This window comes from Dama dama, chromosome 23 (assembly GCF_033118175.1).
Source record: "Dama dama isolate Ldn47 chromosome 23, ASM3311817v1, whole genome shotgun sequence".
Lineage (NCBI taxonomy): Eukaryota > Metazoa > Chordata > Mammalia > Artiodactyla > Cervidae > Dama > Dama dama.
In genome coordinates this window covers 81,224,503-81,247,026 of record NC_083703.1, presented here as the reverse complement: position 1 = coordinate 81,247,026, position 22,524 = coordinate 81,224,503, and the positions used below count along the sequence as shown (strand labels likewise).

The following is a 22,524-nucleotide window of genomic DNA, read 5'->3' as shown; positions in this document are numbered from 1 at the left end:
TAGCAAATCTGAAATGCTTTTCCCCTCTGCTTAAGCATACACGGAGAGAGAAAGAAAAGAAAAAACAAGGTGGGGGGGGGGGATGGGTAACGCAATAGCTGACAAAACAACAGGATTCAGCATTTCCTGACCACTTACTATGTGCAAGCATTGCGCCAGAAGCCAGGCACACAGTGGAGAACCAAATGGGTCTTCTTTTGGGGGCTATTTGTTTTATTTTACCACCACTGGCATATGAAGCAACATTTGCATCACACAGCCCTACATATACTGATCCCAACCACCTCTCTTTTGGAGATATTTGCATATAAGAAATATTTCCAATATTCTGAGAGATTACTGGTTCAAGAAAAGGTGATATAATATAGCATGTTGTATATGAATGTTCATAGTAAAGGCTACAATCAGAAAATCTTGACCTGACTCCTACAGGAGCCTAAGGTAATGTCTGTATCACAGGACAAATTATATAACTCTCTAAATTTCAAATTTCTTTATTCATTTAATTTTTGTCATTGGGCTGAAATAGGAAATTCTGTGTAAAATGTTTAGCTTAGTGCCTGGTTAAGTCATATTAAAAAGCAGAGACATTACGTTGTCAACAAAAGTCCATCTAGTCAAAGCTATGTTTTTTCCAGTGGTCATGTATGGATGTGAGAGTTAGACTATAAAGAAAGCTGAGTGCCGAAGAATTGATGCTTTTGAACTGTGGTGTTGGAGAAGACTCTTGGGAGTCCCTTGGACTGCAAGGAGATCCAACCAGTCCTTCCTAAAGGAAACCAGTCCTGAATATTCATTGGAAGGACTGATGCTAAAGCTGAAACTCTAGTATTTCGGCCACCTGATGCAAAGAGCTGACTCATTTGAAAAGACCCTGATGCTGGGAAAGATTGAAGGGAGGAGGTGAAGGGGACGACAGAGGATGAGATGGTTGGATGGCATCGCTGACTCAATGGACATGAGTTTGAGTAAACTCTGGGAGTTGGTGATGGACAGGGAGGCCTGGCGTGCTGCGATTCATGGGGTCACAAAGAGTCGGACACGACCGAGCGACTGAACTGAACTGAAGTCATAAACCCTTTGTTGTTGTTTAGTTGCTCAGTCGTGTCTGACTCTTTTCGGCCCCATGGGCTGTGGCCCGCCAGGCTCCTCTGTCCTTGGGATTCTCCAGGCAAGAGTACTGGAGTGGGTTACCATTTCCTTCTCCAGGGGATCTTCCCCATCCAGGGGAAGGTCTCCTGCATTTGCAGGTGGATTCTGTACCACTAAGCCTCCTGGGAAGCACATCATAAACCCTAGAAAGTACACTATGTAACATATGGTATATAAGATATACTATATTACATATAGTATATAATCTATAGCATGTGTTATATAATATGTGCTATATAGTATATATATAGATAGCTATGTAGCTACAATACATTATATATAAATTATATTCAGATATCATATTACTTTTATTAACATGAGTAGTCAGTAAACTGTAACCAAGACAAATCTGAAATGACAGAGTTCAAGTTCTAGTCCGGCTGTAAAAGATTTCTGGAAACCAGCTAAAAGGTTACAATAAGCTTAAACTTGCCAGGGAAGTTTAACACTAGGGATAAAAAAAAAAAAAAAAAAATGCAGTCACGTAACTGAAAAGCCCTGAGAGGTAACAAAACTTCCCTCACTTCTTCCTTGGCGGTAGTTTTTTTTTGTACTGGATCAAAAGGGGGCAATGCGAACCACTTTAAAGCAGTTCAGCAAACTTCTCTTCCTCGGTTCGTACAGAGTTCAACCCCTGCCGGCCACGAGGACTCTAGAAGTGGGCGTGTGTGTGTGTGCGCGCGCGCACGCGTGTGTGTCCCCGCGCTTGCTTAAGATCGACTTTGCAGGGATGGGTGAGGAAGGTGGGAACCGCGGCTCGAAGGTGCACAGGGAGGTCGGGGTCCAAACAGTCGGAGGGGGAGACGGAGCCCCGCCTCAAGGGCAGGCCGCGCTTCTGCCGCCATCCCAAAACCACCCGAAGAGGCGACATCGGGTGGAGCGCCCCGTGGACTACGTCGCAGGCGCTTCACTTGCCTTCATCCATTTCGTCTGCGTAACAAAACGGAGCACTGGGGAGGAAATTTGCGAAACTCTGCGCCGAAGTTAAGACCCGAAAGTGAAATTACTTCCTCGGGTGCCTTTCACTAAGTCTCAAACCCTCCCCACCTCGGGAGGTGCAGAAACCCAAGCTTCCTCCAGAGGTCTGTCCGGGCTGGCAAAAACTGCTTTGAGGGGGCGCGCGGGCTCGCGGGTCCCGGCAGGCGCCCGGAGTCGCCCTGGCCGCACTCGGAGACCTCGGCCGCCCGGCCGCGCGGTTGTGCAAGCGCCGGGCGGCAGCCGCCGGGCGAGGGCGGGGAGGCGCGCAAGGCGCAGCCCCGGTGAACTCCAGCGAGCCAGCCTTCCCCGGGACTTATCTCCGGGGTGGAGTCTGCGGCGTTCCCGCCCGGAGAGCCGCGCACCGGTCACCCGAGGCCCGGGCGCCCTCGCTCACCTCGCTGACTGCATCCTCTTCCCACCCCCAGCCACCCCGCCCCGGGCCCCGCGCCGCTCCCGGCCCGGCCAGCCGCAACCCGGTCCGCCCCACCGAGCGCGCTCATTGGCCAGCCGGGGCGGCCGGCCTCCATAAATACATGGTCCCCGGGGATGGAGCGGGACCGGGGGAAAGCGCAGCGCCCGCAGCATCTCTTCCATCCTCCTGGACACCTCCATTTCGGCTCCAGAGCTGGAAGTAAGACTTAAAACCAACAGGCGAACTCACGTCCGTCTTCCTCCTTGCAAGAGACAGCCTGCTCCCCACTGCGCTCCTCCAGCCCCGGTGGCCAGCGCTCGGTGGACATTCGCTCCCTGAAACTGCAGCGCGGTGCCGCGTGGAGCATCCTCGCCCTGGGTCCTGACGGCTCCCTGTCCCCCTTCTGCCCTTCCCGCCGCACCTGCGGCTCCGCCTTGCCCCTCTTTCTCCGTATATCAAGCCCCTGCAGCTCCCGGCGCCTCTTTAACAACCTCGCCCTGCCGAGTCCACTTTCCCAGGTGCCCGGTGTCCCCCGCAGCCATGAGCTCACCCATCAGCAGCAGCCGCTCCCTTGCCGCCTTCCTGCAGCAGCTTCGCAGCCTGGGGCAGCCGCCCAGACCCGTGACATCGACGGCCTGCTCGCCCCGTCGACCGAGGGAGGCGCCCCTCTGCCCTGTGATGGAACCGGGCGAGGCGCAGGACCCGGCCACTCTGCCCGGTCCCACCAAGTGGCCACTGCTGGGCAGCCTGCTGGAGATCCTCTGGAAAGGAGGCCTCAAGAAACAGCACGACACGCTGGTAAGTGCCCCGTCGCGCCACCGGCTCCCCGGTGCCCTCTCTCCTCCCCGCCTCGCTCTCCAAACCCTCGCCGAGGCGCGCGGCGCGGTGCGCGCGGCTGTCCCCGCTGCAGCGGTCCGCGGTCCCGGAGAGGAGGGAGGCGGGAGGAGCGGGCAGCGCTCCAGGGGATTTTTGCGCGCTGATTCGCGCCCCGCCCGGCGCCTGCAGGTAGAGTACCACAAGAAGTACGGCAGGATTTTCCGCATGAAGTTGGGGTCCTTCGACTCGGTGCACCTGGGTTCCCCGTGCCTGCTGGAAGCGATGTATCGCAGCGAGAGCGCGCACCCTCAGAGGCTGGAGATCAAACCTTGGAAGGCCTATCGCGACTATCGCGAGGAGGGCTACGGGCTGCTGATCCTGTAAGTCCAAGAGGCAGGATGGGGGCTGGCGGCTGGAAGTGGGGAGGGCTCGGGAGTTAGGGTTCCCTGGGGCTGGACCCGCCTGATGGAGCGAGAGCACGGAAGCCCCTACCTGCTGCGGTCGCGGGCTCTGGCGTGGACTCGAATGGGTTGACGGACCGCCGTGCTGCGCGCGGGACGCTCGTGTTCTTTCTGACAAGTGGGCGCGCCAGCCCTTTCCCTCCAAGAAACGCCAGAAAGTTATGAAGACTGTGCTGTCCGGACCCCTGGGCAAGATGAGACTGTCAAGTCAGCCTGCCAGGCAGTCATGTTACACAGATAAAATTATCCCTTGAAATTCCGTGACCCTCTCTTGGTAGCCCAAAGCCAGAAGTTGGTTTGTAAATTTGAGGCGTTTTGTGCATGTGCCTTTCAACCCAATTCAATGGGCTGAAAGAAGACAAAATTTTCCCTCACACAGTTCTGCGTTGCTGGTGAGGTGAGTAAGTGCCCACTCTTACTGACGGGAACTGAGGCCACTGGCCTTCCAGTTTAAGCCCAGCAAGGGCACCCCAGAAGCCCTGACTTCATCTTTCTGGCACAATCTTTGGCTCAGAGGAAAGGAGCTCATTCATCATATTGTCAGACCAGCCCCCAATATTCCAATGCTAATATCCTCTGGCTATTTCTTGGCACGCTTCTGTGTCCATTTGATTATATAGTTAATGCACTTACAGAGCTGGAGGGATCTGCGCTTCTTCATTCTTTTCCTTTCAATTTGCTCTAAATGTAATTCTGCTTCTCTCCCAGGGAAGGAGAAGACTGGCAGAGGGTCAGGAGTGCCTTTCAAAAGAAACTAATGAAACCAGTGGAAATTATGAAGCTGGACGACAAAATCAATGAGGTTTGCAGACTGGGGTTCACTTTCCTGGTTTTCCTGGGGATGGGGGGATGTTAGTGGAGCTTCAAGCCACAGCCACAAAGTGCAGAGGAAAAAGCAGACAATCTGGATGAATCAGGACTCTTCTTTCTTCCTCATTCCTCCTCACTTCCTCCGCCTCCAGAACTTTAATTCTTCTCGCCTGTCTTTTAAAGTAGTGTCTCGGTGGCGGAGCAGTTAGGAGCATTGACTTCGACACTCTACAGTCTTGGATTTGAGAGTCAGTCCTGCACCCCCACCCCAGCTATGCAGCCTAACTGTACCATTTAACTTCCTCAGTCTCCCAGTCTATAAACTGGGAGTTCACAACTCCCACTCCATAGATTTCTGTGCATGCGTGCTAAACCACTTCCGTCATGTCCAGCTCTGCACGACCTGTGGCCGGCCAGGAGCCTCTGTCCATGGGGTTTTCTGGCAGGAGTACTGGAGCGCATTGCCGTAGCCTCGTCCAGGGGATCCTCCTGACCCGGGGATTAAATCTGTGTCTCTTAGGTTTCCTGCATTGGCAGTCTCTTGCACTTACCGCTAGCACCACCTGGGAAACCCCCATAACTTTCTGTGAGAATTAAATGATATGATGCTATAAAATTCCTAGGTAGTGACATTTGAGCTGGGTTTTGCAGGATGAGTAAGAGTCTGCAAGCCAGAAAAGGTGGAGAAGGGCATTCAGGCAGATAGAATAGCCTGCTGGCAATATGGAGGCATGAGATGGTATGTTCAGAGAATAGTACATTTAGGGCAACTGAAGTGAAGCTTTCTCTGAAGTGATGCTGGGCAGAGGGCAGGTCTTAACAATATTTTTGTGCCATGCTAAGGTATTTAGGCATTATCTTTTAGCCAACAGAGGGCCAAAGGGGGAAGGATTTAAGCAGATAGAGAACTCTTTTTACTCCTGTCCACTCTGGATATTTATTTCGAACTGAACCCACACAGGATCATGTAGGTGAAAGATGACAAATTTAAACGCTTCCAGGAACCAAGTGATTAATATAAATGTGTAAGGCAGGCCCAGTAGGGATTTTAGCAAATGGAATAGTACACTCCCTTTCTAGAGGGGACAGCTGCCCCAGCTCTGGCAAATGCCTGCCACATGGAAATGTAGACCCAGTGTCACCAGATTCATTCATTATTATTCTTTGATGACTCAAGTGAGGTGAAAGTTGCTCAGTCATGTCCAACTCTTTGCTATCCCATGGACTATACAGTCCATGGAATTCTCCAGGCCAGGATACTGAAGTAGGTAGCCTTTCCCTTCTCCAGGAGTTCTTCCCAACCCAGGGATCGAACCCAGGTCTCCCGCATTGCAGGCGGATTCTTTACCAGCTGAGCCACCAGGGAAGCCCCTTTGATGACTAGTGGAAATTAATATGTTCACATGAAATCTCTGGATTTTTTGATGGGAGCAAATTCAAAGTACTTTTTAATGTGCTGTGTGGGATACCACAACATGCCTATTAGTTTCATCTGTGGGTTTTCTAGTCACTTGTACCCTATTTCAGGGCTTCCCCGATGGCTCAGTGATAAATCCACCTGCCAATACAGGAAGTGTGGATGCAATCCCTGGGTTGGGAAGGTGCCTGCAGAAGGAAATAGCAACCCACTGCAATATTCTTTACTGTCTGAGGCACCAGGGAAACCCCGTAGCCCACTCCAGTACTCTTGCCTGGAAAATCCCATGGACGGAGGAGCCTGGTAGGCTGCAGTCCATGGGGTGGCTAAGAGTCAGGCATGACTGAGCGACTTCACTTTCACTTTTCACTTTCATGCACTGGAGAAGGAAGTGGCAATCCACTCCAGTGCTCTTGCCTGGAAAATCCCATGGATGGAGGAGCCTGGTGGGCTGCAGTCCATGGGGTTGCTAAGAGTCGGGCACGACTGAGCGACTTCACTTTCACTTTTCACTTTCATGCATTGGAGGAGGAAATGGCAACCCACTCCAGTGTTCTTGCCTAGAGAATCCCAGGGATGGGGGAGCCCGGTGGGCTGCCGTCTATGGGGTCGCACAGAGTCGGACTCGACTGGAGCGACTTAGCAGCAGCAGCAGCAGCAATATTCTTCACAGTCTGAGCCACCAGGGAAACCCCGTAACCCACTCCAGTATTCTTACCTGGAAATCCCATGGACAGAGGAGTCTGGCAGCCTACAGTCCATGGGGTCTCAAGAGTCAGACAAAACTTAGTGACTAACCAACAACAACAGCTTACCCTATTCCAGACCCCAACGTGGCCACTTGCACGTGTCCAGGGGAGAGCGCCTTAGTCACTCTCCAAGCCTCAGTCTTCTCCTCTGTTACCTAGGAGATAGGAGTGATGAGAGTACTTTCTACATCATGACGTTGTTTGAGGATCAGCTAAGATAATACCCTTTGGACAGTGCTTGGGTCCATACGAGCCTCGTTAAATGCAAAGCATTAGTCATCTAAAATCCCGATTGTGGAAACTGGCATTTAGGAACCTTCCACGACTTGCCCAAGGTGACAGAGCTGTTTAGTGATGGCACTGTATCCAGAATTTACGGATTTCCTGGCTCTAAGCTTGAAGTGCTTAATACAACACCAACCAGTAAGGAGACGTCTGTGTGCCCAGCTCTGGGCAGCCAGAATCCTTGACGTGCTGCGCCCACAGAGACACTTGGCCAGTTAGTTCCTCCTTCGCGGTTTATTTTCCATTCTGATTAGAAGAAATGTTTTCCTTTTCTTAAATTTAGATCAAAAGCTGAAACTTAAGCTCCAGGAAGGCTTCGGGGAAAGCTCAAGAAATAACCCTGTACCAGGGTGTCGGGGCAGGACGTGAACACTCAAGGAGAATATATAATTAGTGATGATTCAGAATGAATAACATTATGGGCAGTGAATCCACAAGGTCGCAAAACCCGGAGCTAGCTTACTGAACCTGAAACTTGTGTTTCCCTTCAGTGACTGAGATGTGTCTTTTCTGATTTCTTTCTTTTAAGGTCTTGGCTGATTTTATGGGTAGAATAGATGAACTCTGTGATGAGAGAGGCCGCATTGAAGACTTATACACGGAGCTGAACAAATGGTCTTTTGAAAGTAAGTTGTCTTCAGATCTTGTCCGTTTGATTTTGCAAGTGACTTTGAGGACAAAGGTAGCTCTGCTGACCACCCTTCTGTAATCACACCCTGTTGCCGACTAGGAAAGGCCGTAGCAGCCCTCTAGCTTTCAGGCCCTTCATGCTGCTATGCCCTCTGGATGGTTTATGGGGACGTTCAACAAACACTTAGTCAATACCTGCTAATGTGCCAGGCACTGTCCTGGGGATGTGGCAGTGAATGGGGAACTCAGATTTTAAAAGAGGTGACAACCGACCAGTACACATACTTTAATGTATCCTCTGCCAAGGAATAAGGGTATCAGGCAGAATGTGGCTTCCTGGTCAGGCAGGTCTGCTTGGTAAGGAGACGTTTGAGGTGAGGCCTGAAGGAGGATGAGGAGCACGCCACCAGCGTGTCTGTGGGGAGACTGTTCCGACCGTGGAGACAGGAGGTGCAAAGGCCCTGGGGTGGAAGCATGAGCAGTGGCTCTGAGGAACTTCTGAGGATGCTGGCTGGAGTGGATTATGGGGGGGGGGGGGGGGGGCGTGCAGGGGGAGGAGCTGAGAGAGATTAAGCCTGAAAGCCCCCAAAGAACTTCTACTTTAGGACTTCCCTGGCGGTCCAGTGGCTAGGACCCCACACTCCCAACGCAGGGGACCCGGGCTCGGCCCCTGGTCAGGGACTGGAGCCCACATGCTATGACTGAAGGAAAAAAAAGGTGATACGTGGCAACTAGGACCCAGGGGAGCCAAAGAAACAAAATACATTTAAAAAAAAGAACTGCTTCCAGTCAGAGGTGGAGCCATGGATCATTCTGAACAGAAGGGAGCTGGGTCACTGGCTTTGAGGACCACGCTGGGAATAAAAGCAAAGCCCTCCCTTGATGTGCTCGCCTCCCGGTGGGGACAAAGGGGGGGAACAAGGCGCCTTCAGTGGAACGGGGAGCACCTGACTGAAGGGGCTCAGGGCTGGCGGAGGGTCCCAGAGGCTGTCCGCAGCTGAGTGTGGTCAGGGCTGCTGCACAGAAGTGGGGCCGTCTCAGCCAAGGCCGGGGATGAGCAGGAATGCCCCAGGTGAACGTGTAGGAGGGGAGAGTATTCCAGGTGGCAGGAGAAAGGAGGGGAAAGAAAGGAGTTCCGAGTGACCGAAGCGTGTCCTGCAAGGGACGCGGACGGCACAGCAGAGGATGGGAGGAAGGCAGAGGCCCGCTCACAGCTGTCTGTGTAAACCGGGGGTGGGCTGTGGTTTTGAGCCCAGAGTCCCTGGGAGCGATCGTAGAGCGCTTTCAGCAGGAAGGTGCCACGGTCCGACTTGCTGGAAGGAAGCCTCACCCTTGGCTGTCAGTGTGAGTGACTGGAGAGGATCTCTCGTTCAGAGGCTTTTGTCCTGACCTGTCTCCCTGATCAGATCAACCTTGCCTTAAAGTCACGGGCAGTCATCTTAGCACACAAGAAAGCTCCATGCCAATAAGAAATCCACAGGAGGTGTTCAGGGAAAGAAAAGTCAAGAGAGGGGATGATTACAGAGGAGAGAAGCGTATGTTTTGGAAATTGTCCGCTGGAAATACTGAAATTAAGGAGTATCGGATGCACTTCTTTGCAAGTCAAGGAAAACCTGACCATGGTGGTTTACAAATCATTGTCCAGCGTTAAGAGAAACCCTGAGGAGGCCAGTCCACAGCTGGCACTCAGCGGTGTCACTGGGGTCCAAGTCTGTTCTGTCTTCCTTCTCATTCATTCGGAGTGGGTTTGCAAAACGGCTCCTGCCTCTCCTGGTCTCACCTCTGCATTCTGGGCGAAGGCAGGAAGGAAAGAGGGAAGAGCGAAGCTGGCTGCACCCGTCCCCTCTGCCAGGAACGCAGAAGTGCCTCTGGGAGGCCCAGTGGCTGCCTCGGGAAGCCTGGGAAGTCGGGGAGCGGGATTGTCTGAGATCAATGCTGCTTACTGCCTGGGGATGCATACACTGACAAGCGAAGTAAACCAGGGTTCTCTTAGGGAAGAAACAGGGAAGAGTGACCATGGGGCAGTCCTTAGCAGTGTCTGCTGCATATGGTGTCAAGGGTAAAGTGAGAAAAGCGAGGCATTACAGGAGAGGTTCACTCAGGTATAAAAATGGTTGTGTCTTCACAGTGGTTTTTCTGATCAGGAGGTTCTGCAGAGGACAAGTTTTTGGACCTGGAGATAATTTCTAGAAAGAGAAGAGAGTCATCAAGCCCCTTGGCCTGAGACTCTTTGCTTCTCTGTTCTTCGAAAAGACCTCACTTTTATGGGAGACAGGCTGAGCCTTTGGTAGCCTCTAATCATAGACTCCAGTGTCTCTGTGAGGGGGTAACAGTGTTGATTACTTTAAATAACAGGCATCTCCCTTGTGCTGTATGAGAAGAGATTCGGGCTCCTTCAGGAGAACGCAGGAGAGGAAGCTTTGAACTTCATCACGGCCATCAAAACAGTACGTGTCCCCTGGGGAGAGTAGTTTCCTTATTAATTGTTTACAGAGCCCAACAAGCGTGCATCCCAATGTTTCCCACATATATTTTATTATAGTAGTTAAGTGTTCATCTTAAGGTATGTTGTGTATATTCATGAATGTATGTGCATATATTGTTGTTGTTGAGTTGCTAAGTTGTGTCTGACTCTTTTGCAACCCCATGGAGCCCACCAGGCTCCTCTGCCCATGGGATTTTCCAGGCAACAATACTGGAGCGGGTTGCCATTTCCTTCTCCAGGGGATCTTCCCCACCCAGGAATCGAACCCCTGTCTCCTGCAGTGGAGGCAGATTCTTTACCGCTGAGCCACCTAGGAAGCACGCGTGCATATATGCACATGTAATAAAGAAGCATGTTAAATCATTGGCAGGCAAAGTGAAAGTAGAAGTTTCAATTAAAGGTCAGTTGATGAAAATAGTGTCTTAAAGAATCTGAAAATTTTCAGATTAAAAATTTTTGGATTGTTTAGGTTGTGTATGGAGGTCGTAGAGACTGTGAAACCAGTTTCAAGAATGACTAAAGTTTGGAAATTATTGGAAGTGGAAGTGGATATGAGGTCTATAGTTTTTTTTTTTTCTCACATGTAGGTCATAAAATCAATTTTTTTCTACTCACTATGTGGTTTGTGGAATCTTAGTTCCCTGCCCAGGGACCGAACCTGGGCCACCACACTGTAAGCTCAAATTGCTAACCACTCGACCACCAGGGACTTCCCGCAAGATGAAATTTTTTGTGAACCACATCCAGTGGGAAAGTGTCCCAAAGCCGATTTCCACGTGTCTTTAGCAGGTGGGGACTGGTGCCAGGAGCCCGGGGGCACCCCTGGGAGTCCAGCCTTCGGGGAGCAGAGGATGTGCTTGCTTAGGACACGTCACTCGTGGATTGCAGGTTTTCTGTGAGATAGAGAGCAGGGGGCTGAAAGGCACTTGTGTCCCCACAGATGATGAGCATGTTTGGAAAGATGATGGTCACCCCAGTCGAGCTGCACAGGAGCCTCAACACCAGGGTCTGGCAGGCACACACGCAGGCCTGGGACACCATCTTCAGATCAGGTAAGGCGGCCGTGGGGGCCCAGCCGCCCTGGCTCCAGGGATGCTGCCGGGGGTCTGGGTGATGGTCCCGGTCTCAGCGCCCCGCCCGTGGCTGGAGCCGCTCCTGGTGGTTCTTTCAAACTTTGCAAACGCTTGACTCTGGGGATTGCCTTGGTGCAGATACATTCTAAGAGAAAGGCAGGAGGTAGTTTTCTGTAGTGTTTTTTGAGAAATCGGAGTGATTAAAAGCAAGAGCTTTGGAGTCAAAGATTCCTGAGCTCAAGTTCCAGCTCGATCATTGGGCATAGTGGCTTTGCCAAATACACTCTTTTTCTTTAAAAAATTATTTTTAATATTTATTGATTTTTATTTATTTATTTGGATGCACTGGGTCTTAGTTGTGACATGTGGCATATAGTTCCCTGATCAGGGATGGAACCCAAACCCCCTACATTGGGAGCCTGGAGTCTTAGCCACTGGACCACCAGGAAGTCCTCACTCTTTTTCATTCTCAGTTATCTTGTGTTTAAAATGGGCTAATAATAATAGTAGCATTAATAGTATCTGTAGTTAGTAGTATGGATCTCAGTGCAACTGTTTTTAAGTCTAATAAGGATAATGTGAAACCTAGCGTAGCACAATGTCTCAATGGATCAGAGCTACTTCTGGTATGGTGTGGAGGGAATATTTGGTGCTAAGAATTAATGTAGGATCACACACACACACACACACATTCACACACACATACACGATACACACATGTACACATACACATTCACACAGACACACACATGCACACATGCACAGAGACACACACACATTCACACATACACACATACACACACATGCACACATAACACACATACACACACATTCACCCACATACATGCACACATGCATTCACACACACATACATATACACATACACACATATTCACACAAACACATTCACACAGACATATACACACATTCACACATATACACACACACATACACACACATTCATTTAATTCTCACAAAAATCCTATAAGATAGGTCCTCTTATCAGACCCTCTTATCAGAAATGAGACACAAGGAAATTAATACCTTTATCAAGACTGCCTACCAGGTGATGCCAAAGACATGCTTTGAAGTCGGACAGAAGGACTCTGGAAGATTCAGCTCTAACTGCTGTGCCATTTACTAATACTACCATTTTTGCCATCATCACTGTGATTATTATTGTGATGATGGCTTCCATAGTGGGTTGAAGGGAAGGAGATGTACATCTAGAATGCACTTTGCGAACAGCAGAGACGTCCGCTGTTACTGCCGACAGGCGTGGGCTCTGCCCTGGGCCTGCAGGTGTGCACGGCTGTTTGCTGCCAGGGGAGGGGGTTCTCCTCTCTGCTTTGGGAGCCAGGGCCCGCTGCCTCTGTCAGTGACTATGAGTCCCGGTTCTGATCCTAAGAACGGACCCAAATCCCACCCCTGTCTCACGATGACCTCTCCTGAACTCTCAGCGCTCCCTACTCGAAACACGACCACAGACCCAGCATCGGCACCACAGGGAAGCCTGCTGGAAACAGGCTTCCAGGCCCACCCTGGACCCCTGAATCAGAGTTTGCATTTTAAGAGGATTCCCAGGGGACCCTTGTGCTCACGTAGGCATTGGTCAGTCCTTGGTGACTTAGCAACAAGGCAGTATTAGCTTACCTAACAAATGGTCAGATTGCCCGCAAAGAGCCTTTGGACGTTCAGGGAGAATTGGATCCTGGGTTCTGCTTTGTTCTTTTCCTCGTCCTGACTTTCAGCTGATTTCCTCCCCCCTTTTCTCTCCTCCACAGTCAAAGCTTGTGTGGACAACCGGTTAGAGAAATACTCTGAGCAGTCCAGCATGGATTTGCTTTGTGACATTTATCACCACAATCAGCTTTCAAAGAAAGAGCTGTATGCGGCCGTGACGGAGCTCCAGCTGGCTGCGGTGGAGACGGTAAGGGTGGGCCTGGCTTGGGTTTACTAAATCAGTGGGCTGTAAAATCTTTTTCACGACAAATCGTACATGGTCATTCAATTCACCCATTCCATAAGGATGCGCTGAGCGTTAAAAGCTTAGCAGAAATAAAACGTTTACTCGAATGTGTGGGAGACCCCGTGCACAGCCTGTGTGCGTAAACATGTGATAGAAAAATTCATGCGCTTTAGAGACAAAAAGGGCTTCCCAGGTGGTGCTAGTGACAATGCAGGAGATGTAAGTCGTGGGTTCAATCCCAGGGTCGGGAAGACCCCCTGGAGGAGGTCATGGCAACCCACTCCAGTATTCTTGCCTGGAGAATCCCATGGACAGAGGGGCCTGGAGGCCTACAGTCCATGGGGTCGCAAAGAGTCGGACATGAGGGAAGCAACTTATCACACATGCACGGAAAAAAATCCAGAGCAGAATATCAGTGTCATGACAAATATGAAAGCTACTACAGGAATTCAGAAGCAGCAAAATTCTACACTGTAGCAAGGTGGATGATCTAGGTTTTTAAAAACTGGATATATTTTAGGTAGTTTTGCCTCTTACCAAAGTGCCTCACTGTGGTTGATATTTAGTCTAAAAATGCTGAAATAGTCTCTGCTAGTCCGATATTTCTTTTCCGCTTAAAATTGTCAACAGAGGGAGCTTGAGAAAACTTGATCTCAATTTCAACGAAGCAGCTAATTTTATTTTATTTATTTATTAGTTTTTTAAAATACTCGTGTATTTTATTGTTGGCCGTGCTGGGCCTTCGGTGCTGTGCATGGCTTTGCTCTGGTTGGAGCGGAGGCTCCTCACTGCGTCTCTAGTGGGGAACGCCGGCTCTTGTGCATGGGATTGTAGCAGATGGGCATAGCTGCTCCTCGGCACGTGGAATCTGCCCAGACCAGCAGTCAAACCCGTGTCTCCCGCACTAGCAGATAGATTCTTAACCACTGGACCACAAGGGAATTCTGAAACAGCTAATGTTAAAAGCCAAAATTCTGTCCTTGCTATGGTTGATATTCTTAGTAGGTACACAGTACAGCCAAGCTCCAAACACAAATACTGATGGTGTTCAGGTGAGTTTCAATGTCTTTGATTCGTTTTCTAAGCCATCTTTGGAGGGGTAATATTAATATTCCTCAATGGCCCAGCACCTCTCACACAACTGTCATCTCGGAGAAAAATGTATACCAGGTCATTTCTGTTCCATGTTCCATGGTGTCTCTGATCTGAACAAAAAGTAGGATTTTCTACATCAGGGAATAGCAAGGTTCTCATTTCTCCGCATGCTCCAGAAGACTGTGAAAAGTGGGAACTTCAGCTCATTTTCCCATTAGCTCTCTTACTCTGAGAGGCTCCTGAAAGTGATAACAGTGAGGCGTCCCCCTTATTCTTTTTTTCCATCTGGAATGTGAGTTCCATAGCAGCCATGACTTCGGTTTTTCCCCTGCTGTATTCCTAGGATGTGGAATAGAAGTTGGCACATAGTAGGTGTTCAGTAAATACTTGTTCAATAAATGAAAGCATTTAGGAACTATTGAGTATCTGCTATGTGTCAGCACTGTTCCAGGTACCTAAGAGACCACAAAGAACCAGTTCCCCTCATGGAACTTCAATGCTGTGGGGAACTGACAATGGACATGTAAATGACCAGTGAGATAGCATCACTTCAGATAGTGGTCCAGGCCCTGGGGGAAGCCATCAGGGTGACGTCATTGAGAGGCAGGGGAGGTGGTCCCTCTCTGAGGATGTCATAATGGAGCTGACGCTGGAATAATGAGGAAACAACCAAGGGAAGAACTGGAGGAGGAACACGCCAAGTGGAGTAAACAGCACATGCAAAGGGCCTGGGGCAGAAAGAGGGTGGCCTGAAGAACTAGCGCATGGAGTCAGAGCTAACTTAGGAGAAGTCCATGGGCTCTGTTAGCCAGGAGCCTTAGTAAGATGGGGCGGCTCTGGCGGCTCAGATGTAAAGAATCTGCCTACAATGCGAGAGACCCAGATTCAATCCCTGGGTCTGGAAGAGCCCGTGGAGAAGGAAATGGCAACCCATTCCAGTATTCTTGCCTGGAGAATTCCATGGGCAAAGTAGCCTGGTGGGCTACAGTCCATAGGGTAGCAAAGAGTCAGACACCACTTAGCAACTAATACTTTTCACTTAGTAAGATGTTTGGATTATTACTCCTATGATGAAAAGCTCTTGGAGCATTTTAAACAGGGGAGTAACTTGATCAAATTGAGGTTTGGTAAAGTGGTCTTCCCTGGTCGCTCAGTGGTAAAGAGCTCACCTGCCAATTCAGAAGATGCAGGTTCAATCCCTGGGGCGGGAAGATCCCCTGGAGGAGGAAATGGCAACCTACTCCAGTACTCTTGCCTGGAGAATCCCATGGACAGAGGAGCCTGTGAGGGCTACAGTCCCTGGGGTCGCAGAGAGTCAGACATGACTTAGCAAAACAACCAAGAGTGGGCTCTGGCTGGTGGATGGAGAGTGGACCCCACCGAGAGAGAGCGGAAGGGGGAAGGCCAGCGAGGAGACGGGTCTCCTCCGCGGAGGTCAGGCCGGGACACTTTGCGCCCCTGAGGTTTCTGAGGCCTCTTGCCCTGCGTCCAGCCCCTGCAGTTAGCCCCACAGGCCAGGGCTGTCCTTCAGGGCTCTGGTGAAAGCTGCAGTTATCCGCCTTTTGGGAACTCTGTTTGGTGCTTGCGGTAAGGGACCCGCTGATACGGGCCAATCTGTCTCTTTTTTCGTCCTGGCTATTCTGAACGTCGCATTTGGAAAATCAGAGAAATCTGAAAGTGTATCTAATTTGGTGGCTACGCCCTCTTCCTGTTTTGAAAATCGGCCTCTTGTAATAATGACATCCACGGTTTATTTGCAGCCGAGGCTGCCAGTCCTCTGACATGAAGAAGGCTTCTTGGAGGCATCTTCTTCCAAAAATAATAAATACCATCGGCTCCAAGTTGTCCTGCACTTTGCTCATTTGTGTGAGTGACACATAGCACTTAGCTAAAGCGTCCTTGTGTCTGCTGAGAGAGGACACAATGACCATTTTTATGGGGATATTTGGCTTAAATTAGCCAAGAATAGGCCTAAAAACAAATATATAAGACTACCAGTGGTGAGTATTGTGAAGCTAAAAGCTGCACTGGCTGTTTCTGCCAACAGTATTTTTTCTCTTCTCCTTGCCTTTGGAAAGAAAATAAAGGATGCCACTTAAAAGGCCATGAATGTCTTTGTCAGAATTGTGGCTGCTTCCTTGAAATACTCAACTTGATGCTAGAATTTCTTATTTTGGTGTTGGCTGCCTTCTACCAGGGCTCTTTGCTTGAGGCTGAAACTCTGAGTATATATAATGCCTTTTTATTTTATGGGAGCTTTTGAGGGTATGGCAAAAAAGGGGGGGGGGCTTTCTTTTAAATTCCAGAAATGCAGTTTCTTGTGCATTTGCAGTGAAACATTTTTTAAAAACCCATTTTTATTAGTAACACTCCTAGGATCTCCATCTGTCTCTCCCCACTCAATTTTGATATTATTTTTTAGATTAAACAATTAGCAAATTTTATTTTGAGATATTGTAGATTCACTTGCAGTCCTAAGCAACACTAGAGAGGATTCCTTCATCCTTCATCCAGCTCCCCCAATGGTGACACCTCATGTAAGACAACCTTACAACAACCTGAAGGTTGATATTTTACAATCACCTGTCTGACTTCTCATCTCCCGGTTGTACATGTCCTCATCTGTGTTCCATTTTTATACCGAGCTATATTTTGTGTCTTAATGCAGCTGTCTATTCAAAGAATTCTACTCTGATTCCCTCAGGAAATAAGCTATTATTCATGGAAGTTTTTTATAAACTGAATCTGACTTTTCATATATGGTGTTTGTTTGAGACACAGCCAAGAAGGATGTGTGAAAAAGCATCCCTCATGTTTGCACGACAAGGTGCTAGGCACCGCCTTTGGTTCAGCTGATACAAGTTTTAAGCCAGTTTATTTACAGAAAACTCAAGTTTATGTCCATTTGGCTTTCAGACGGCAAACAGCTTAATGTGGCTTCTCTACAATTTATCCCGTAATCCCCACGTGCAGCAAAAGCTTCTTAAGGAAATTCAGAGTGTGTTGCCTGAGAAGCAGTTACCACGGGCAGAGGATTTGAGGAACATGCCATATTTAAAAGCCTGTCTCAAAGAATCTATGAGGTAAGAACACGTGCCTAAGCTAAGGTGAATGTCAGAGGGCTGTTCTCGCCAGCACATAATAAGGGACCCCCCTCCCGTAGTTGATTCATAAACATTTAGCAAGCTCCAAAAAAAAAAAAAAAACCTCCAGGACCACACTCCTTTCCTATGACTCATTCCTTAAATCATTTGGGCAAATTCTATTAAATCTTGGAAACCCAGAGTCTACCCCCTGTAAATCAGTAATAATAATACTTGAATGGATACTATAAGCAATAATTAAGATTAGGGGCACAAATGAAGAAGCGAGATGAAAGCTCAGCGAGGAACCGTATTATTATACAAGACATAGAGACGTGCTGGTTTCTGAGCCTCTGTATAAAATGGTCTTTGAAGATTCTTTTTTTTTTTTTTTTTGGAAAACAAAACTCATAACATCTTAGGATTAGAAGGAAATATCTTTAACTTTACGAAGGGTGGATAGAAGAAACCCAGGACAGACAGCAAGCTTGCGGGTGAGGCGTGTAAACATACACATTTGAAGTCTAGAGTGAAACGGGAAAATCACTGTTAACAGCGATGAAGTAAGCTTACACTTGGGGGTTTAACGGACACAATAAGGAATAAAAGCAAGAGGTAAATATTGGGAAGACAGAGAACTTCTTTGTAAAGAGTTGGAAGCATGTCCCCTTTATGAGAACTTAGGCAGTGATTGTTTATTTAGCCAGACTCTGAATTTCCTTGAGCTAAGACCTTAGGTCTGTGCCCACCTTGACATCTCTGATTTTGTATTTTCAGGCTTAACCCGAGTGTCCCCTTTACAACTCGGACTCTTGACAAGGCAATGGTTCTGGGGGAATATGCTTTACCCAAAGGAGTAAGTAAAATGTGTACAATCTATACCTTACAGAGCTTTGAGAGAAACCCTCTTCAAATATCCAGCAGATCTCCTGAAACATTTCTACTGGGAGAGCACTGATTTTGGAAAAATGTAGACTGCAGTATCCAGTTGATGTGTTATGTAGTCTAGTATTAGGAATAAGGGTTATGAAGACAGAGAGACCTGGATGCAAGTAGAGCCTTGAGTGAGTTACATAACTTGTCTGAGCCTCAGCTTTCTCATCTGTAAAATGGGAATATTAATAGAACTTACCACACGGGGTTGTTGTGAAAATGAGATGCAAAATTTTAAGGTTCTTGAAGTATTTATCGCCTGGCACTTTTCAAGCACTCAATATATGTTGGCACTCATTGTTGTTATGTATTTGTGGGTTACTTTCACATTTGTAAGGTGATGGCTTTTGTAAATTTTGCTATTCAAATGTTTAAGTGCTTTATGTTTCTGTATGATTTTAGACTGTGTTGGTTCTAAATACCCATGTGTTGGGATCCAATGAAGAAAACTTTGAGGAATCAAGTCAGTTTAGGCCTGAACGGTGGCTTCAGGACAAGAAAAAGATCAACCCTTTTGCCCATCTTCCATTTGGCGTTGGGAAAAGAATGTGTGTTGGTCGCCGGTTAGCTGAACTCCAGCTCCACCTGGCACTCTGCTGGGTAAGACCCTGGCAGCGTTTCCGCAGCTGGGCGCTGGGCTGCTCCTCAAGGCGGGGGCGGAGGGGCTAACTCCCCTTTCCTGTGTTCCTGTGTTTCAGATCGTCCGCAAATACGACATCGTGGCCACAGACCTCGAGCCTGTGGAGATGCTGCACTTGGGCATTCTGGTGCCCAGCCGGCAGCTCCCCATCGCTTTCTGCCAGCGATAAGAAGCCTCAGGTGGGCATCTGGGGTGCAGAGTGGCCAAGGGGTGAGCCGAGCTGGGGAGTCAGCCAGACGTGGGTTGGAGTCCCTGCTTGCTGGTGGTTCACCCGGTGACCTGAACAGTTACTTAACCTTTCTGCCTGAATTATTTTTTTCATTTGTTACATGGGGACCAAAATAGTATCCATCCAGAAAGTTGATATGAGTACAAAACACATAACCAGAGCCTAGCATCAAATGAGCACTCTAGAACGCAAGCCGCTTGTCGTGGGGTTTGCATGTGAATATCAGGGCGTGGGACTTCCCAGGTGGCACTCGTGGTGAAGAGCCCACCTGCCGATGCAGGAGACGTAAGGGGCACAAGTCCGATCCCTGGGTGGGAAGACCCCCTGGAGGAGGGCACGGCAGCCCACTCCAGTGTTCTGGCCTGGAGAGTCCCACGGACAGAGGGGCCTGGCGGGCTGCAGTCCATGGGGTTGCAGAGTCGGACAGGACTGAAGTGACTCACACACATGCACACGTCGGGGTTGGAGACAAACTTTTTCGGTGAAGGACCAGTTGGCAAGATTTTAGGCTTTGCAGGACACAGATGTCTTTCTCATAGCCACTTAACTCACCTTGGTACAGCCTTAGACAATTGGCCACTGAGTAGGGTTGGCTGGTTGTATTGGTTTTCTACTGCTGCTAGAAAATTACTAAAAAGAATTACTTACAAATTACTAAAACTTGTGTTATGTAGCACTTATGATTTTATCCTTCTGGAGGCCAGAAATCCAACACAGCTCTTGCCAGCCTTATTGCAAAGCGATCATTTCCTTCATGAATTAGTGTTTTCTGGTCTACTTATTTCCCCCTAATCCACAGTAAAATGAATTTTTAACTATTAAAATGATAAATAGTTAACCTGAGAAATCTCCAATATCAGCTTATGTGGAAATACGACATCTCTGACACACAGCTTTATAGAATTAGATGTCAGTGGTGAAACTCAACTCAATCACTCAGCCCTTTTAACGGTGTCACCTAGAACTTGCCTCAAGCTAGTTGCTATTTGCTAAGAGCAAGTTGAGGGGGACTTGCGGATAGGAGGATTATTTGGGAAACATGCGATTTCAGATGAATCTCTGAATGAGGCCCCGTGAATGCCTCCCTTAGTGTCTGATGCTGCTGCTGAAAAGCGCTCAGTCGTGTCTGGCTTTGCGACCCCATGGACTATAGCCCACCAGGCTCTTCTGTCTGTGGGATTTTTCTAGGCAAGAATACTGAAACGGGTTGCCATTTCCTACTCCAGGGGATCTTCCCCACCCAGGGATCGAACCCATGTCTCTTACATCTCCTGCATTGGCAGACAGGTTTGTTTTTTTTTAAACCACTAGTGCCACCTGGGCTGCCCCAGGTGCCTGATACCCTTAGGCAATTTGTCAGATTCTGAACATGGCAACAAGCAGAGCTGAGTCGCATAGGACCACAGAGGAATTCTAGCTTCATTGTGAAGCTCCCAGTCTTCAGCTTGGACACCATGCACGGTTACTCTGGTAAAACACAAGAGCCCAGGCCACTATTGGTGTTAGCCAATAGTTTATTTTTGCTAATCAGCCCTTTTGTTTAATTATACTGCTCTGATGTATAACTGGAGTATACTTTATATTTCAGATTTTTTTTTTTTTTAACCAAGAGCAAAAGCAGCAATTTTGACCCTCCTGTAAGAAGGAAGTTTTGGGCTTCTCACGACTGGAAAGCAAAGGTGGAAAACCAGAGCATGAAACGACACGTAAAGAACATTTGGGCTCAGACGTTTACACTCCGTCTTCTGTACCGTTGTCCCAGAAACTGTGCTGCCTGGGTCGCTGATGGTTCTAAGATTTTGCACCGGGCTCGGGGAAAGCAGACGGAGTGCTGGAAGGCCCGGCCCTCCGCAGGGAACGCACGCCGCACACACGGGACTCACGCAACGATGTCCGCACCACCCTGGCGGCGCAGGCTTGCCCATCTTGCTCTTTAGTCTTGCATCTTCCGCGACACGATGGAGCAGCTGGGTGCTTCTCTGATAGTCATGCGAAAATCATTACATGTTTCTGGCCCTGCCGTGTCAGACTCGCCGCTAGAATCCTCACTTCTCAAAGTTCACACTTCACAGTGAAAGATCTCCTATAGCCGGATTGTCTGCGGCTCAGGGTAATATTGGCAATCCATTTATTGTAACTCTGCTTAATATAATATTTGGGGAAATACTGCGTAATAATGGAAGCAAAACTAAATGTTGGTTCATGTTATCTGGTCCCTATAAAACTTGTTTTTTTCTTATTTTGAAATAGAAACATTATTGAAAAATTAGAGAAAATCTCTATGCTAAGAACAACTTTAATGAAGTCAAACTCCTGTTCAAGGATCTGTTAATGGTTTACCATGCATCCTTGTGTTAAAGGATCATGAAATTATTTAATTATGACATTGCATCTATGTAATCTGTGATATTAAGGTGTGGATCAACAGTTTTTAAATTGTGTGTGTATTCTAATGACAATTTGCTTACATCATTTAAAAAATGTATATATATTATATTATTTTATTTAGGATCTGAAGTTTATTTAGGGCAATGTTCTAAAGTTTAGTTATAGCTTAAAAATATTCAGTGATGTCCCCTGCCTTAATTTTCCCAGCTGTAGAATGGGTCAGTAGTAAAGTGTGCAGGCATTATAGATTATGTAACTCGTGTTATGTGATTTGAACTCCTTGGGAAATTGTGATTTCATATATGGAAAATACATACAGATTTAAGCAATACTTATAAAACTTCCTTAAAAATTACATTTACATACAGTTTATTTGCATGTTTTTACTACTACTTTTCCTAAAAGCATACTATATATTTCTGTATATTTGATAAATATTTCCCTTTTTAGGTTGTATCTTTAGACTATTTCAGAAGTGTACATTTATATCTTCATATATGAATGAATATGTAAATATCACTAAAATGGGTATAAGCTTCCTGTTGTGAAAGTTTTTAGAATTATAAATCCACATGTGTTGTCAGATTTCATCTGTATATCTTCTTTGAATTCTCTGAAAGTAAGAATAAAATCTTTAAAATATGGGAGAGATGTTTTCTCCTTCATTGCATGTCTTACAACCAAAGTTAAACATTCAAACTTTGTCTCACTAGAAAATTTTGTACAATATAACATTACAATAATATAGCAGTTTTACCAAAAGATGCTCATTTGAATGGCAAAACAATTTTCGTATTTCTTGCTGCTTAAATATTTTTTCAAGTCTGTTTCCTTCTGCTGCCTCCTTCGTGGTGGGCCGCTGCAGAGACCGCCAGCCTGTCTGCACGCTCCTCCCTTCCAGGCTGTTCGTGTCTGTTGG

General features: G+C 47.8%; 1 protein-coding gene across 1 annotated transcript; it reads left to right on the top strand.

Annotated features, from left to right (window-relative positions):
• Nucleotides 1-2,696: 2,696 nt before the first annotated feature.
• LOC133044511 (1,25-dihydroxyvitamin D(3) 24-hydroxylase, mitochondrial) lies at nt 2,697-22,231 on the top strand. The gene is made up of 12 exons (XM_061125894.1): nt 2,697-3,340; nt 3,548-3,738; nt 4,528-4,621; nt 7,610-7,706; nt 10,066-10,157; nt 11,136-11,247; nt 13,053-13,198; nt 17,249-17,415; nt 18,193-18,271; nt 18,751-18,948; nt 19,047-19,167; nt 20,806-22,231. Exons 1-11 carry the CDS (start codon nt 3,083-3,085, stop codon nt 19,155-19,157), a joined length of 1,545 nt encoding a protein of 514 aa, XP_060981877.1. The 5' UTR covers nt 2,697-3,082; the 3' UTR covers nt 19,158-19,167; nt 20,806-22,231.
• Nucleotides 22,232-22,524: the final 293 nt, after the last annotated feature.